A 17500-nucleotide genomic window follows, 5' to 3' on the forward strand; every position below is an offset into this window, starting at 1 on the left:
AAGTCCAGCGTGCTGTCCGCTCGGCCGACCGGCTCCCAAGTTTACTAAGAGTAAACACCGCCCCTGCCGGCTCCTACCACTCTCCAGGGGTCGGCGACGGGTCTATATGTGTTGTGTTACACATGAAGAGCGGCGGAGTTGCTCCTCTAACTCTGCAGCTGGTGACCCCGGGGTAATGAGAGCAATTATACACTTGGAGGTCTGCGTGTTGCGTGCCGCCATGCAACTGTTACTTGGTCCAGCAACTGTTGCAGCATCTGCCACCTCTAACTCTTGGCCAGATGATGTACATTGGTAATGCCAGGCCTTACCACTCTATAACCACACGAGGAAGACAGTGTGGGTACATAAGGAGGTGATAATACTACACAGGAGACGGGATACACAGAGAACGATAAGGAAGTGTGCAAAGCTGCACACTCCTGCCCCAGCCCTCCCTCCCTCCTGCCCCAGCCCTCCCTCCTGCCCCAGCCCTCCCTCATGCCCCAGCCCTCCCTCCCTCCTGCCCCAGCCCTCCCTCCCTCCTGCCCCAGCCCTCCCTCCCTCCCTCCTGCCCCAGCCCTCCTTCCTGCCCCAGCCCTCCCTCTTGCCCCAGCCCTCCCTCCCTCCTGCACCAGCCCTCCCTCCAGCCCTCCCTCCTCCCAGACGGTACTATGAGTATCCATCTTGCTGGACGTCAGCCTGGTCATCTGGTATTTACTAAGAGTGAACTTCGACATTCACGTGTGGGATCACTCTCAGTGTTTGTACAGGTTATCTTGCAGGTTCCTGCAGTCGTCCTCACCCGTCACTCTTGTGGCCAGTGTTGTGCCCTTTACACTCACTATTGTCACCGTCAACAGTGTCACACTGGCAGAGCTTGCATGGTTGGTAGCAGTGTCGCGGATGGTAGTTATAGCGGCGTCCTCACCTCTCACTGTCACTCATGCTCTCTCTCTCACTTCTCTCACTATCTTTCAATTACCTCCCCTAAAATATTATCTGCCCTCAATACATGTCTTATATGTTTTGCTTCATTAGTTTTCCCCACTCCCATGTTGTCTCCCCCAGACTGAGTGTACTGTGTACTTTGTATACTCTGTATACTTTTCTGCCAGAAACGCTTTGCGTAATAGTAGCTTTAGGCAGTGTATGTATTAGATCTATCTATAAATCCATCAACTTTTGTACCTCACCTTGTATGTATGTACTTTACCGGAATAAATATTTGTATTTATTTGTCTATTTCAGGGAAGCAGCGCGAGGGGCGACGCCAACCTTCGACAGCACACAGCCCGCCATAACAATACACCTCCACTACACTCTCCCGCCACACACAACCACCACACCCACACTACCATTACCCTACCACCCCCACCCCACAACACCCCAGTACACCCCACTACCGCCACCACGACACCCCGGTACACCAGAACACGCTTCATGTCCGAACTTCAAGCTGTTGCACTTCTCCCAGGCATCCTTCGCTGCAGAAACACTTCCTCTCACACTTGGAGCGCGCACACACACTCCAAATACGCCACACCTCACTCCAATACACCCACACATAGACCAACACACCTCACTACACCCACACAAACAAAACACACAAACGCCCGAGCCAACATGAGCCCCACCTGCCCCCTCAACTAACAGACTAAGCCAGTAAACACCACCACACGCAGACAGGTCGCCTTTACTGACTAAAGTGGGAATGTGAAGTTAAACTACAGTCCTCCAACACCCGACCCCCAGGACCCCTGCGCCAGTCAGCCCTCGTCACGCCCACCACCTCCCACACCCCCCTCTCTCACAGCCAGGCCGCCCCAGACACCTGCTAGGCCGCCCCAGACACCCAACACACCTGCCAGGCCGCCCCAGATACCCAACACACCTGCCAGGTAGCCCCAGACACCCAACACACCTGCCAGGCCGCCTCAGACACTCAACACACCTGCCAGGCCGCCCCAGACACCCAACACACCTGCCAGGCCGCCCCAGACACCCAACACACCAGCCAGGCCGCCCCAGACACCCAACACACCTGCTAGGCCGCCCCAGACACCCAGCACACCTGCCAGGCCGCCCCAAACACCCAGCACACCTGCCAGGTCGCCCCAAACACCCAGCACACCTGCAGGCCGCCCCAGACAGCCGGCACGCCCTAAACAACAAGAGAAGCGCCCATCTCACAGGAAGGAGCCAGCGGCAGCCATGGACCACCAGAGGAGTGGAGTGTGCGCCAGACTGTCAGTCTTGTGTGTCCTCATACTGCTGCTGCCAACTCCAGGTACGTCCCTGTCTCCCTGTCACGCCGCCATCCCCGCCCCTCACAGTGACTGTTATCAAGGGGGGGGGGGGATCTTACCCCCAAAAAGCTGGTTACTGCACCAGACTGTTACTTGTGTACTGGCGAACAGAGACCCCAACCACTCCCTGATAGAACAACAGCCGACCTCAGCAACCACTCCCGCTACCGTCGGTCGCGCACCAATGGACACAGGAGTGCTTGCAATTACCTGGGAGATCACCCTGTACGCATTTTGATCTAGGAGAGGGGTTTTGTGTCAATTATATTTAGGAGTGCGGTTCCAAAATTGGCCTTGTTGTCTGGAGTACACACCCTACTCGAGCCGCCGTGACTCCCCACTCTCTCCATGTCTGGGATAATCTTCAAAATCCCCTTTTAGTGAATTATTGTCCACTGTCACCCTGTCTGCAACCGTAACAGGGTGACAGTAAGCTGCTACAATCCGGTAGCACTCCAATATCATATCCTGACTTCACCAACTAACTGTACCAGGCTGCTGCCCAACTCTTGGCACACAACCTACCTGGTTGATGGGGTTCTGGGAGTTCTTCTACTCCCCAAGCCCGGCCCGAGGCCAAGCTTGACTTGTGAGAGTCTGGTCCACCAGGCTGTTGCTTGGAGCGGCCCGCAGGCCCACATACCCACCACAGCCTGGTTGGTCCGGCACTTTTTTTTTTAGAAAACAGGCTAGTTTCCTCATGAAGATGTCCACGGTTGTTCCGGGAATATATCTTATGCTCGCTGGGAGGGTGTTGAACAACCGTGGACCTCTGATGTTCATACAGTGTTCTCTGATTGTGCCTATGGCACCTCTGCTCTTCACTGGTTCTATTCTGCATTTTCTTCCATGTCGTTCACTCCAGTACGTTGTTATTTTACTGTGTAGATTTGGGACCTGGCCCTTCAGTATTTTCCATGTGTATATTATTTGGTATCTCTCTCGTCTCCTTTCTAGTGAGGACATTTGGAGAGCTTTGAGACGATCCCAATAATTTAGGTGTACACATGTACAGGTGTGTCCTGAGGCTGACTCCATACATGGACACGTGTACAGGTGTGTCCTGAGGCTGACTCCATACATGGACACGTGTACAGGTGTGTCCTGAGGCTGACTCCATACATGGACACGTATACAGGTGTGTCATGAGGCTGACTCCATACATGGACACGTATACAGGTGTGTCCTGAGGCTGACTCCATACATGGACACATGTACAGGTGTGTCAAGAGGCTGACTCCATACATGGACACATATACAGGTGTGTCAAGTGGCGTGGGCAACTCCTCATCACCATCAGTCCTTTCTGAAAAGCCGGACCCAAGAGCCGGAGCTCAAGTGCTACACACACAGGTATGCACACACATGTGAGCATACCTGTGTCCGTGTACTGTTATTTGTGGCTGTTGTGCATAGTAATGGCTCGCACCAGGAGTACCAACCCCACAGTACACCAGGGGTACCAACACCACACACAGTACACCAGGGGTACCAACACCACACAGTACACCAGGGGTACCAACACCACAGTACACTGTAACACCCAGGACCTCCCCCCCCTTAGAGTTCACACCCAGGGAAGCCTTCTCCAAGAGGTCAGCCCAGATGACCTCCGGTTTATCATGTATATTGATTAAAAATTCCTGGGTTAGTCTTGGTCAGCATAGTTTCAAGTATGTAATATTTCAGGCTGTAACACGGGTTTGGGTTCCTCTCTCTTTTCTTCCTTCTTTCTACTCCCTCTACCCGTATTCTTACTTACTATTCTCTACCAAGGGACTCCAAAACTTTTACCAAAGCCAACTCCACGCCACGTGGTCCTAAGACGATTGACCGACTTAGGATTCTACACCCAGTATGACGTGACCTAAGCTCTGAACAAAACCCTAGAGTCACCTCTGCTGCCACCACCAGACCAGTAATACAAGAGCAATGATCGAGGTCTGGATCGATCACGCTAATTAATCAACCTAGGGGCTTGATCCCCACTATAAACGATGACCTTGAGTGTGGAATAAATTACACGGTAATGATAATTCCGATTCGATGTTAGAATCGGCGCCCAATGCAACTCTGCCTCGTGTGGACCACGTGACCAGGACAAGTATACACATAAAACACATGGAAACAATAAAATGCAAATTAATAACAAATTTAATTTATTAAAAAGAAAACTAAAACAAAATCTAAATATGTTCACTCCCTATCACTTTAACACTCCCTACTTGACCTGAGTGGCAAATGAGACTATTTCTATACTTAACAATAGCAACTATACCTTGGGCTACCAGCTAGATGTCTTGGCTGGTCTAGGGGAGAGGTAAGATGTTTGACCTCTCCTAGCTGCTTCCGTGACCACACTGATTTGTCCTCGTCTGGCCTAGCCCAGACTAGAACCTTGTATCCTTCCGCCTAGTCAGTCAAAGTTCTACCAAGTTACTAGCCAGGTTTAAGTTATAACAATTAACCTCTGTTGTACTTAATTGATCCAGACTGGTTGAATTATTTTACTGAATTAAATTACACAAGCCTCTAACGGCAGAGCTGTTCCCGATCACAAAGATGGTTATTAAAACTTTGAGAAATATTAGACCTGTCAACCCCTGATGACCTATGACCGCCGGTCACTCCGCCTCAAAAGTTAGATCTGATTCGTGACGTCACTGATGGTGACTTAAACTCAATAATTAGAATACTCTTGATCTTGTATCCAGTACTATTATACAATACAATTTTAATGCAAAATGAATAAAGGCTAATTTTCTCTAAATTACTGAATACTATAGGATGATTCATTTACGCAGATATGAACAAAGCGTCGGTTATTTCCACCGCGAATTCCCCTGGGGGTCAGGTCACCATGCGGCTCAGCTTCCCATTCTCTTTTGTCGATAAACCACTCTGGATAATTCTTACAACAGCCTAGTTTGTTACAACCCCCCCGCACAAGCACTTAGTAAACCTTGTTAATTTGTTAAAATTCACGAGGTTTAGTATCCAAACCCACAATTCAACTCATGCCACAAACAAAAGCTAACCTAACTAATAAAATTTGACACATAATAGTCCAACATCATAATGAACATGTTCATATTTCATAAATTTCTCAGCTGTCAACTGACAGCAATCCTCCAATATCAGGAAACATACATCCTACCCTTACTGACATAGCTAAATAACATGTCCCTACTCTACCATCAAAAACTAGCTATTAAACTCTCTTGGCTCTTCACTAGCCAAGTCCATGTGTCCTCTAGAGCCGGCCACACCGTGCTCAAACAAACATTAAAGTTATATCATCAGACTGAACTTTCAGTCATCCGGGAGCGTACTACGGAACTATCAGGTACACATCCGTGTACTAACCACTCCCCATCAAGGAACACACCTAACGTTTATTACATGTATCTAAAAAATAAAAATTCCTATACTATATCACAGGTTACGGCTGACTGTACAGCCAAGTGTTCTCACTCACTAGAAGTGTCAATGTTTATATTGGTCCGCCTCTCCTGTGTTCAAACATTCTGAAAAAAAAAATAGCACAACATAATTTTCCATAACCGTTTGTTCTGGGCTGAGACAATTACACAGGGGCTTCGATTTTGATTACTGACCAATTTATAGTTAAATTTTCATATATTATACCAGAATTATTTTAAATCTGTTTTTCAACATTTATAAAGAATTGATTCTAACTCTGTTTTTCAACATTTAACCAAAAGTGTCCAGATGTTCTTTACACAGATGTTCAGAGCCACTTTGTTGTTTGTATCAATTGTTCATATTGAGTAATCGAAAAAAAAAATCGATGCTGCTGGATGCTGAATGTAGTCGCTGACGATGACGGTGTCGATCTTGCTTCTTCATGTGTAGACATCAATACCTGGTCCTCTTGTACTCCCATCCGGTACTCCTGAATGACGACAGAGTGTAGTAGAGCGGAGTGCCAAGTGACAGCTGTAGAATACTGTTACTTCGGCCATTAATCTTGCTCTCGACAGTCCACACGCCTTCGTATTAATCACAGTTCACACGGTAGTCTTGATGTTAAACTTGTCGCAGATGACCACAGCAGAGCAGGACTGGATGTACCAACGGTGTCTCTTAGCAGGAGTGATGTTAGAAGGTCGTAGAGGCGGGTTGCTTGTTTGCAGAACAGGTGAATCTCGTCTTCCATCATTGCTCACGTCATCTCAGGCGTTTCTTGATGTCACCAGGTTACTAGGCCGTAAACACCAACTGTGCATACCCTCGTACCGCCGACTTTAGGCCAAAGGAGACAATTTTGCGACCTTCTATTGGCGAGTCCCGGTACTCTGTAGGGAAACCGTGCCTTCCACCTGTGACCGCCTTACTTCTGCTTTCTTGTTACTTCAGATGACGTAATCATTAATCTTCCGGCGAAATTCTTGAGTACTGCTACGTGCTTTCCATTTCTTGACCTCTCCTCCAACACTGCTGGAATGACTGCAGTCTTGATGACGCAGCAGGTGGGTATTGGTGATCTCGAGACAGCTACCCCGGCGTTGTATGGCACCTCCGGTGACTGCTATAATGTGGACAGCTCGCTGGCCCTGACAACCTCGTTAGTGACGTGAGGCGTCGGCCGGGTGACTCTTGGACAGTCACTCATCCCCAAAGTAACTGATGTATGGGTTACTGGGTCTGGTGGGGGGAGGGCTTGTGTAACGTGCCTCCCCCCTCGGTCTTTACAGACAAGGGTTCACGTGTGGCTGGAACAACTGGGTCGGTGTACCAATCAGACCTGGGAACAGACAGACACAACACAGCGGAAGCATAGATATACTCTGGGTTTGGTGGAGGTGGAACCCCAGAGCACGGTAAAAGTTGCTACCTGAGTCAAGTATAGACATAGTACATCTCATTGCCTTTACAGGAAAATCTAATCAATACTAAATTATACTAACTAAGGAAGTTACTTTACTGTACAGCGCGAGATCTCGTCACCATAGGGTGGCGAGACTGCACCTGACTACTGATGAGCGATGACAGAGGGTCATCCTCATCTTCTGACTCGTCGGTGAAGCCATGAGTCAGCACTGCTGAGTCAGGAACTAGACCCGCTGAAGGCAGTTCTAATTCCTCTCTAGCATGATAATGTTTCAATTTATTTACGTGAATTGTCCTTTCCACCTGGTCCTCGAACACTCCTTTTATAACAAGATTAACCGGCCCCGCCCTTTTAATTACTCTATAGGGTCCTCGCCACCTCGGAGCTAGTTTCCTGCTCTGATTGGCGGGCGCAGCCTCATTCACTCTCAATACGAGGCTTCCTTCCTTCAACTCAAGAGGGCGCACTTTCTTGTCATAAAAATGAGCATACCGAGTCCGTGCCTTCTTGGACGCTTCAGCTGCAATATTCCATGCATTTCTCATTTTTCCAAGGACCTCTGAAGGATAGTCCTCCCCGTATGCAACATTATGTCTGTTAAGCAGACCTGACGGGAAATTGCATGAATTACCAGTAAACAAATGAAGTGGTTGGGTGTTAATTGATTGGTGGATGGCAGTATTCAAGGCGAACTGAACATAGGGTAGGTGTTCATCCCAGGTGTTTGCATCATGTTCAGCAAGGATTGCAAGCATATCCTTGACTGAACGATTAGTCCGTTCCGTCATTCCGTTTGCTTGTGGGTGGTAGGCCGTTGTAAAAGCCGAAGTTGTCTCTAAAATCTTACAAACTTCTCTAAATATATTCCCATTGAATTCTTGACCCCGGTCAGAGACTAAAACTTTAGGAGGTCCGAATACAGTAACGAACCTACGCAAGAACGCATCTGCAACCGTACGAGAATCCTTCTGAGGTAATGCAACTAGTGTAGTGTATCTAGACAGATGGTCAACTAGCACCAACACGTATCTGTTACCCGCATGACTGTGGTGTAAATCAATCAGATCGGCCCCCACACGATCTAACGGTTCACAAATTTCAGGAAATTCCTGAAGTGGGGCTTGTACCTTAAGGGTACCTTTCCTCCTCTGGCAACGAGGGCACGACTTCACGAAATTGATTACCTCAGAAAGTAATCCTGGAAAATAAAATAGAGACTTTGCTTTTAAGTGCGTTTTAAAGATCCCCGGATGCCCTGCAATTTTTGAAGCATGCGCAAGCTTTAACGCTGATGACCGCAACGCGTCCGGAATAACTAGCTGAAATACTGCCCTATCATTCTGGCTGTTGACATAATACAGGACGCCCTGTTTCATCTCAAAATCATGAATAGGTAAATTCTTTTTCTTTTTCGGGTATTTTCCTCCCTCTAAATACTCAATAATCTCTTTCCATCTCGGCTCGTTCATCTGGTATTCTCTCATTTTATCCGATGGAATGGTTTCAATATTTTCATTAATCTGCATTGCCGCTATATTTCTACTTAGCGTATCTGGCACAACATGTGCTGGACCAGGCTTGTACAAAATCTGGAACGAGTGGGCCGAAAGTTCGTGAGACCAGCGTGACATTCGTGGGCATTTTGTTCGCTTTTTAAATATGTGTGTTAATGCTCGATGGTCTGTGTAGATTACAAAATGCCGCTGAAATAGGTAAGGCTCGAAATACCTAACTGATTCTACTACTGCCAGTGCCTCCCGATCCGTAGCTGAATAACGAACTTCAGGTCCTTTGACCTTCCTACTGAAATAGGCTACTGGATGGGGTAAATTATCTGCGTCTCGCTGAATTAAGCACCCGCCAATAGCTATACCGCTGGCGTCAGTGTGCACTTCCCACTCTTTATCAAAATCAGGAATAGCCAATACCGGTGTCGTGATTAGTTGGTCTTTCAGTTTGCGATAGGCCTCGTCATGTTCTGATTTCCACACAAACTTCGCATTTTTCTTTGTCAGATCAGTCAGGGGTGCTGAAATGCCAGCGAAACCTTCAATGTGACGACGAAAATATCCGGCCGCCCCCAAAAACCTACGCACGTCCTTTGCTGTCCTTGGAATAGGCATGTCAGCAATGGCGCGGCAAGAATCTGGGTCAGGTCGGATACCGTCTGGGCACACCTGGAACCCCAGAAATTTGAATTTCTGAGCCGCCAAGGTGCACTTCTGAACATTCAGCCTGAAACCTGCCTGATCTAACAATTTCAAAGTCTCAGTCAAGTCCTGTAGGTGTTCCTCAAACGTCCTGGAATATATCACAACATCATCCAGGTACGCTAAAGAATGCCTACCCAGTACCGGACTAAGGATAAAGTTGATGGCCCTCTGAAACGACGAAGGCGCTGTCTTCAAACCAAACGGCATCCTACGGAATTGATAAGTGTGCCTACCATCCGAGAATGCTGTTTTTTCCCTATCCTGTTCTGCCACCGGAATCGCCCAATACGCCGATTTTGCGTCAAGAGTTGAGAAATACTTAGCAGCACCAAATTGATCTATTATCTCCTGTATTCGGGGCAACGGATACACATCACCCTTAGTTAGTTCGTTCACCTTCCGGTAGTCAACACAGAAACGATAACTACCGTCCGGTTTCCGAACTAGCACAACAGGAGAGAGCCATGGTGACGTACTAGGCTCTATTACGCCCTGTCTCAACATTTTCTGGCACTCCTCCCTGATAATGTTCTTTGCCTGTTCCGGCAACCTCCACTGTCTTGTGTACACAGGCAAATGGTCACCAGTTGGAATGGTGTGCTCGATCTTATCAAGGAGACCAATCTGGTCATCCTCTGTCGCAAACAATTTCGGGAATTTTCGTAAAACTCCTCTCAGTGCCTTCCTATCTGCCTGTGCAACATGTTGCAAATCAAGTGCTGAAATTAATTTTTCCACTTCCTCAACATTCTGTGCAACATTTCTCGTCTCGTATTGTACTTTGGATGGTGTTTTAGTTTTCAACATATTCAGTGCACTACATTGTGCAGTGACGGCTGGCGTCTCAGCTGACTCATGGTGAAAGATTTCTGTGTCCTCCACCATGGTTCCCTGAGATACCCTATCACCTGCCCTGAAGCGAAAAGTCTTATGTGAAAGATTGACAACTGGAATGAGTGCCCCTTTATCGAGCACTACAACTAAGTGATGAGGAATTAATAAACTATCACATCTCCCAGCCACCTGAAGGGTGGTACCTGGTTGTATGTGACGTCCCACGGCTACTTTAATAAATTTAACAGAATGTGGTGGGCAACTCTGTTTGGTCAATGCATGCAAGGCGCATGACCTCTTAACTGTGTCTGGAAGAGACTTAAAAATCAATTTTGGAAAGTGCGCATTATATTTCAGCTTCCGTTTAATTGAAGCTACAACTGGGGGATGGTCGATCATCTCCACTGGGTAGGAAGTCTGTCCCAACTGCAACCTGCAGTTCCTAGCCCCTTTTTGAGCAGACAAGGAATAATCAAATCGCGACAGAAAATCAGTTCCCATTAAGATGTGACCAGGAAAATCAAGGTTCTCTACGATCGTACATGTGTGAGGCTGCAATTCCCCATCAATCTCAAAATTAACTGTACCTTGACCTACGATCTCAATCTTTTCCCCATTGACTGCTGTTAATGTCTTTGCGCAACGTTGAAGACGTGTATACTTAAAATTGCTGAAGGCTGACTTTTTAATTACCGTTGCCTGGCTTCCTGTATCAACAAAAGCTGTCAATCTCACACCTTCCACTTTCACCTCAAAAGTAGGCCTACCATCACTAGGAGACTGCTTTCATGCTCTCGTAATAGTGACTTTACAGTCCCTCTGTATGTGCCCACGCATCCCGCAGGAGTAACACCTACGCGGATCCCTGTTGTTACCCCGCGCAGGGTGGCTCGAACTTGCCGCTGAGGGCTGCCTCCCGCTTGATGAACCCGCGCCACAGTGACTCGGCTTGGCTCCCTCGCCGTTACTTACCGCCTCTACGTATGGCGACAACTGAGTGCCCGATGTCTCTGCGCGCGTCTGCCTGTCTAGGGCTGTGGCGGCCTGTTGGACTAGGTCTTCATAACTCACACCCGCTCTCCCCGCAAGGAACAATGGCCCCATATCGGAAGGTAACGTTTTGCAGAACAACTCTTTAGCGAATTGCTCTGCCTGACTCGAATCGAACCCCAGTTCCTTAGTGAGGTCGTCAACCCTTCTCTTTAATATTGACCCGAAATCCTTGACAGTGCTTCGGTCATCCCTCTTAAGTGACTCGAGATAAAAGTAAGCCTCATCCTCCGAAACCCTGTCTTTGAATCTGCCCCTAATCGCTTGGACAAACTGAGGCCAAGATGTCAGGTGCTGAAACTCTGTAAATCCCGCCAGTGGACCGGCTACGTGCACGCAAGCCCCCATAGCGAGAGCAATTTTCGATCTATCCCCCGGGACAGCTTCCAGCATCGAACCAATTTCACAAAGCCAGTCTTCCACCTGGCGGTTGCGTTCCACCTTAATGAGCGACAACTCCCTACCTCTGAGTGTCGGCAGAGTCAACTTGGGAATCAGACTCACAAGTCCCTCTGCATGTGACGCGGAGCTACTGGCAGTGGGTGGGTCCCGGGGTTGGGGACTGGGTTGAGGTTGGGGTTTGGCCTGAGGTATGGTGTGGGTGGCCTCGGGTTGGGGTGTGGATTGAGGTTGGGGTTGAGGCTGAGGTATGGTGTGGGTGGCCTCGGGTTGGGGTGTGGATTGAGGTTGGGGTTGAGGCTGAGGTATGGTGTGGGTGGCCTCGGGTTGGGGTGTGGATTGAGGTTGGGGTTGAGGCTGAGGTATGGTGTGGGTGGCCTCGGGTTGGGGTGTAGATTGAGGTTGGGGTGGGTATGGGGTGGCCTGGGGTTGGAATGGGTATGGGGTGGCCTGGGGTTGGAATGGGTATGGGTATGGGTATGGGGTGGCCTGGGGTTGGAATGGGTATGGGGTGGCCTGGGGTTGGAATGGGTATGGGTATGGGTATGGGTATGGGGTGGCCTGGGGTTGGAATGGGTATGGAGTGGCCTGGGGTTGGGGGAAGGGTTGGTATGGGAATTGAGGATGGGGTAGGTATGGGAATTGAGGATGGGGTAGGTTTTGTTGTAGTGACGGATGAGGTGTACCTAGGTGTTGTGGGTGCTGTGGTATTGGTGTTATGTTGGGTAGTTCCTGCTGTTGGTGTGGTTGTTCATGTTCCCGTTGAACGGGTTGCTGTTCTCTACCGAGCGAAGTGGGACGTCCTGCCATACTAACTGAGGCCCCCTGTCTACCCTGCTGGCATGGCGTCGATGTTATTTGTGGGGGAACCCAAGACGGCTCTCCCCACTCATGGGACGACTCCTCGCAAGACTCCCCACTCATGTCAATAATAGTATCGCTACCTGAGCGATCCCCAGTGGTGTCGGAAGAGGTTCTATCCTCTACACTCCCATTCCCACTGGTCCCTACTGACTGGTCATTATCAGGGTTAAACATTTTCTGTGATTCCTGGTGTGCCACGTCTCTTCTAAACTACCCTTTAGTACACCCTCGACCCGGACTCACTACAACCGTGATCTTACACCAATAAAAAAAAATCACAACTCTTTTTCTAAGAGAAAACTACTAAATTCCAAAAATAGGAAATACAACGATTTATCGAGAGAATCGCTGAAGTGAATCCAATGAATGAGTGTCTGCCCCGCACTCGTGTCTGACCGTGAAATATCCCGCAGTTCTATTGCTGGAACCTAAGTCCTTTACGTTAAAAAAAATTAAGGAATCTAATTTATATAAAACAATTTAAATGATAACGCAACTAACGCACAGCACTCGTGATGGATTAATAAAGAATATTTACTGTACTTGAATACTAAACGCGCTTGAAGTGAGCAGCGTGGCCACTGATGACTGATGGAGCGGGACCAGCTGCGCTGAAAAAAACTAAGTCCCGCGCTTTTTCGCTTAAACGCTGAAAAATCAAAATTTTTGTTCTGAAGGAAAATAACTAGTTTTACGTTAATAAACCGCTCTAGCGATTAATATAGACACCCAGGACCTATAAATGCTTACTAAAAATTGAATTTTTATCAAAAACTGCGTTTTTACTCAATTGCTGGACTCTGCCAATTTTTCTGACTTTTCTGAGGGAAAAAAAAATTTCTATCACCCCAAATATCACAAAAACTCCTTTAATTCACAAAAATTTGGGTTTCTCGTTCCCAGATATAAATACGTTATTATTCACTACCGACGTTGTATGCAGAACAATACTGACACTTCGGGCGGTTTCAACACTCATTAATTCGATTTTTCGTCAAAATCCGAGATTTTCACCTCAAATGGACTCTGACAAAATTACAACACGATTTTCTCGAAAAAATACTAAATTCGGCAAAAATGTAATTATCACTGTTTAATGCTTACGAACAGAATTACGTCCCTTGCGCGCACTAGAGAGTAATACTGACCCCAGAATATACACGAAACATGAAAATTCGAATTTTTCGCCAAAAAGTCAGATTCTAGCCCAAGCTGGACTTAGAAAGTTTTCCACCTACGTTTCTACTGAAAACAGAATTCTAAGTCTACAAACACAATTCTACCGTCTTACTGGTAAAAACTAGAAACTATCACTCGCATCGACTGGAGAATCCTAATGACACCCAGATCATACACGTGACCCACGAATACAAATTAATTACAGTTAACGAGTTTCCGACATCGACTTAGCCAAAAACTTATCCCAAAATACTTAGAAATATACCACGGACTCTATTAAGCATTTACACGCAACTTACTATCCCTTAAACTCCTTCACTTATCTATCGTGACCGACATATAGCCCTAAGTCCAGAGGATTAACAACGCCTCTGACTTAGACTAACAGAACAGGGAATAACAAAACTTAACGTACGCACTTAGCCTAATATGCAAGAAAATGCTAAACACTTTGAAAAAATTTTAACCGGGGATTGAATTTAGGGGAAAAAAATTAATCTCTAGAACAACGAAAATAATTGGAAAATTACTTTATAAATTGAAGTATACTTAATTAAAAAAAATGCACTCGACTTAAACTTATAATTGTTCCTACCGGCTCGCCGTACCACACCTAGCCTAGAGGCCACACCATCTAGGTTCCAACAGAGCGACACGCAGCTTTCAGCAACAATTATGACTAGGGACGACTCAACCTCCACTAAGTGTGCGATCACTTAGTTGTTGAGTCGCTGCTAGGTAGTTTACTAGTCCGTCCCTCGGAGGCCGCAACGCCCTTCACGGATTACGTTTTTCCTTAGCGTTTTGGGTCGTCTAATAACGCCCTCGGACTATCTACTGGCGTCCCACAGATATATCCGCCCCCGACAGCCCTCAAGGAACTGCTGTTGAGAGTATGGTGGCTCCCAACACCTCTGAATTAATTGCAATGGGTCGAGTATGGTACCCAGTCCAATCAACTCGGAGCGGTCTCCTTTTCAATAAATCTAATTTTAATAGCCTAATCTTACTAACTAACCTTAATCATATCAGCCCGCATGACCCAAGATTCGCCAATCCCCACTCAAACGCACTTGTGGGGCGCACTGCTAATCCTGGCCCGCGGCTGTCTCCTTAGCATCCGCGCACGTGTTCGAACGGCTAGACGCGTGAGCCTTTCAACAATTTCAAACAAAATTGTTGAATCCCACCGCTGCCACCATTGTAACACGGGTTTGGGTTCCTCTCTCTTTTCTTCCTTCTTTCTACTCCCTCTACCCGTATTCTTACTTATTATTCTCTACCAAGGGACTCCAAAACTTTTACCAAAGCCAACTCCACGCCACGTGGTCCTAAGACGATTGACCGACTTAGGATTCTACACCCAGTATGACGTGACCTAAGCTCTGAACAAAACCCTAGAGTCACCTCTGCTGCCACCACCAGACCAGTAATACAAGAGCAATGATCGAGGTCTGGATCGATCACGCTAATTAATCAACCTAGGGGCTTGATCCCCACTATAAACGATGACCTTGAGTGTGGAATAAATTACACGGTAATGATAATTCCGATTCGATGTTAGAATCGGCGCCCAATGCAACTCTGCCTCGTGTGGACCACGTGACCAGGACAAGTATACACATAAAACACATGGAAACAATAAAATGCAAATTAATAACAAATTTAATTTATTAAAAAGAAAACTAAAACAAAATCTAAATATGTTCACTCCCTATCACTTTAACACTCCCTACTTGACCTGAGTGGCAAATGAGACTATTTCTATACTTAACAATAGCAACTATACCTTGGGCTACCAGCTAGATGTCTTGGCTGGTCTAGGGGAGAGGTAAGATGTTTGACCTCTCCTAGCTGCTTCCGTGACCACACTGATTTGTCCTCGTCTGGCCTAGCCCAGACTAGAACCTTGTATCCTTCCGCCTAGTCAGTCAAAGTTCTACCAAGTTACTAGCCAGGTTTAAGTTATAACAATTAACCTCTGTTGTACTTAATTGATCCAGACTGGTTGAATTATTTTACTGAATTAAATTACACAAGCCTCTAACGGCAGAGCTGTTCCCGATCACAAAGATGGTTATTAAAACTTTGAGAAATATTAGACCTGTCAACCCCTGATGACCTATGACCGCCGGTCACTCCGCCTCAAAAGTTAGATCTGATTCGTGACGTCACTGATGGTGACTTAAACTCAATAATTAGAATACTCTTGATCTTGTATCCAGTACTATTATACAATACAATTTTAATGCAAAATGAATAAAGGCTAATTTTCTCTAAATTACTGAATACTATAGGATGATTCATTTACGCAGATATGAACAAAGCGTCGGTTATTTCCACCGCGAATTCCCCTGGGGGTCAGGTCACCATGCGGCTCAGCTTCCCATTCTCTTTTGTCGATAAACCACTCTGGATAATTCTTACAACAGCCTAGTTTGTTACAAGGCAAGGGAATTAGACTCCAGATTCTTATGTGTAAACATCCCTGGATCTCCCCCTTTTGGCCAGGTCAGAGGTCAGTCACACATGTAATTAATAACTCCTCTCTTGAAGAGTGTATGGTGAATGTCAAACAAGCTTATTGAAATATTTCTTGAGTGTTTGTACACGTGTGGCCGAGCTTTTTTTCATTCTTGGGGCAGGTAGCAACAGCAGATCTCCCCCTCCCCCTGTGGGGGTTGTATATAGAGGTCCTGTAGGGACTTAGGAAGAACAGAGTGCCGAACACCGGGGTTCAGAGAGGACTGTGAAGAACATCTCAGCCAGGGAGAGACAGAGGTCTGTAGGTAACGTGTGTGATCTCTGAGGTTTTGTTCCATGTGCAAATTACTTAAATTCTTGCCAGTGTTAGAGTAGGATTTATAAGTGGTGATTGATATAATTTTGGTCTCAATAAAACTCATGTTAAATTTTCCGTCTGTGTCAATTGTTGAATCCTCTTAGCCTTTTGGATATAGTGGCTGACAACCGTTTCCATAATTAATGACAGTCATAGAAAGTACTCTCCAAGTCAAGCAATGTTTCTTGCCTCGTTGCTTGATATAATCTCAGTGGTCAAAGGCAGATGGTGGCAGCGTATTTCATCCTGTGTTAGCATTTCCTTGTTGGCAGTGTACTTTGTAGTCCCAGTGTAACCATCATATGTCAGCTCACATTACCGTGTTTCATAACAGTTATCAAGTGCAACCGATGGGGAAGTGTTACTCAGGATAAGTAGTGTTTACATTATTAGTTTAGTAACCATTATAGTGGTGGTACAAAGAGCGGTGTTACAATGGTGCATCCCACCGCTGCCACCAATGGGGGACATATGACATGCCGCCGACTTCCTGTACCCATCGAGGTCACTAGAGAAATAGTGACCGAGAGCTAAATTCAGGAAGGTGGGTTGAATGGTATAAAAGTGTGAGTATGTTGGAGGTAATTACGGGTGTGTGTGTTATATTAACTAATATGGGTTGACAACGCACTCTCCGGAACACTTGCGCCCACTGACCGTCTCAGCAGCCGTCTTCATTCTGCAGTTAATATATTATGTTAGACGTCTCTTTTATCAATAATTGTAGGTCAATACTCTGGGAAGGGTTCACAGTGAGTGCTGGGGGCTTCCTCCAGAGGGCGACAAGATGCGCGCACATTTCCAACTTCAAAAAGAAATAGTTTTTGCTCCAAACACTTAACCGGATTTTGGTCCAGTTTACCCAGAGGTTATAATTGTGTGAGGAGATACCACACACACCTACAAGGTTACTAAGTGGCTCTTGAAGGTTGATGCTGTCTTGATGAGGGCGTGTACTCACCTAGTTGTGTTGGCG

The 17500-nt window shown here is 46.8% G+C and overlaps 1 protein-coding gene across 1 annotated transcript in view; it reads left to right on the forward strand.

Annotated features, from left to right (window-relative positions):
- The window catches only part of LOC123746946 (neuronal acetylcholine receptor subunit alpha-4), a 92723-nt gene that overhangs the window by 31386 nt on the left and 43837 nt on the right, over nucleotides 1-17500 (forward strand). The window contains exon 2 of the mRNA XM_045728845.2: nucleotides 1231-2269. Within this exon, the coding sequence (XP_045584801.2) occupies nucleotides 2194-2269 (76 nt within the window). The 5' untranslated portion in view covers nucleotides 1231-2193. The remainder of the gene's footprint in view (nucleotides 1-1230; nucleotides 2270-17500) is intronic.

This window comes from Procambarus clarkii, chromosome 87 (genome assembly GCF_040958095.1).
Source record: "Procambarus clarkii isolate CNS0578487 chromosome 87, FALCON_Pclarkii_2.0, whole genome shotgun sequence".
NCBI lineage: Eukaryota > Metazoa > Arthropoda > Malacostraca > Decapoda > Cambaridae > Procambarus > Procambarus clarkii.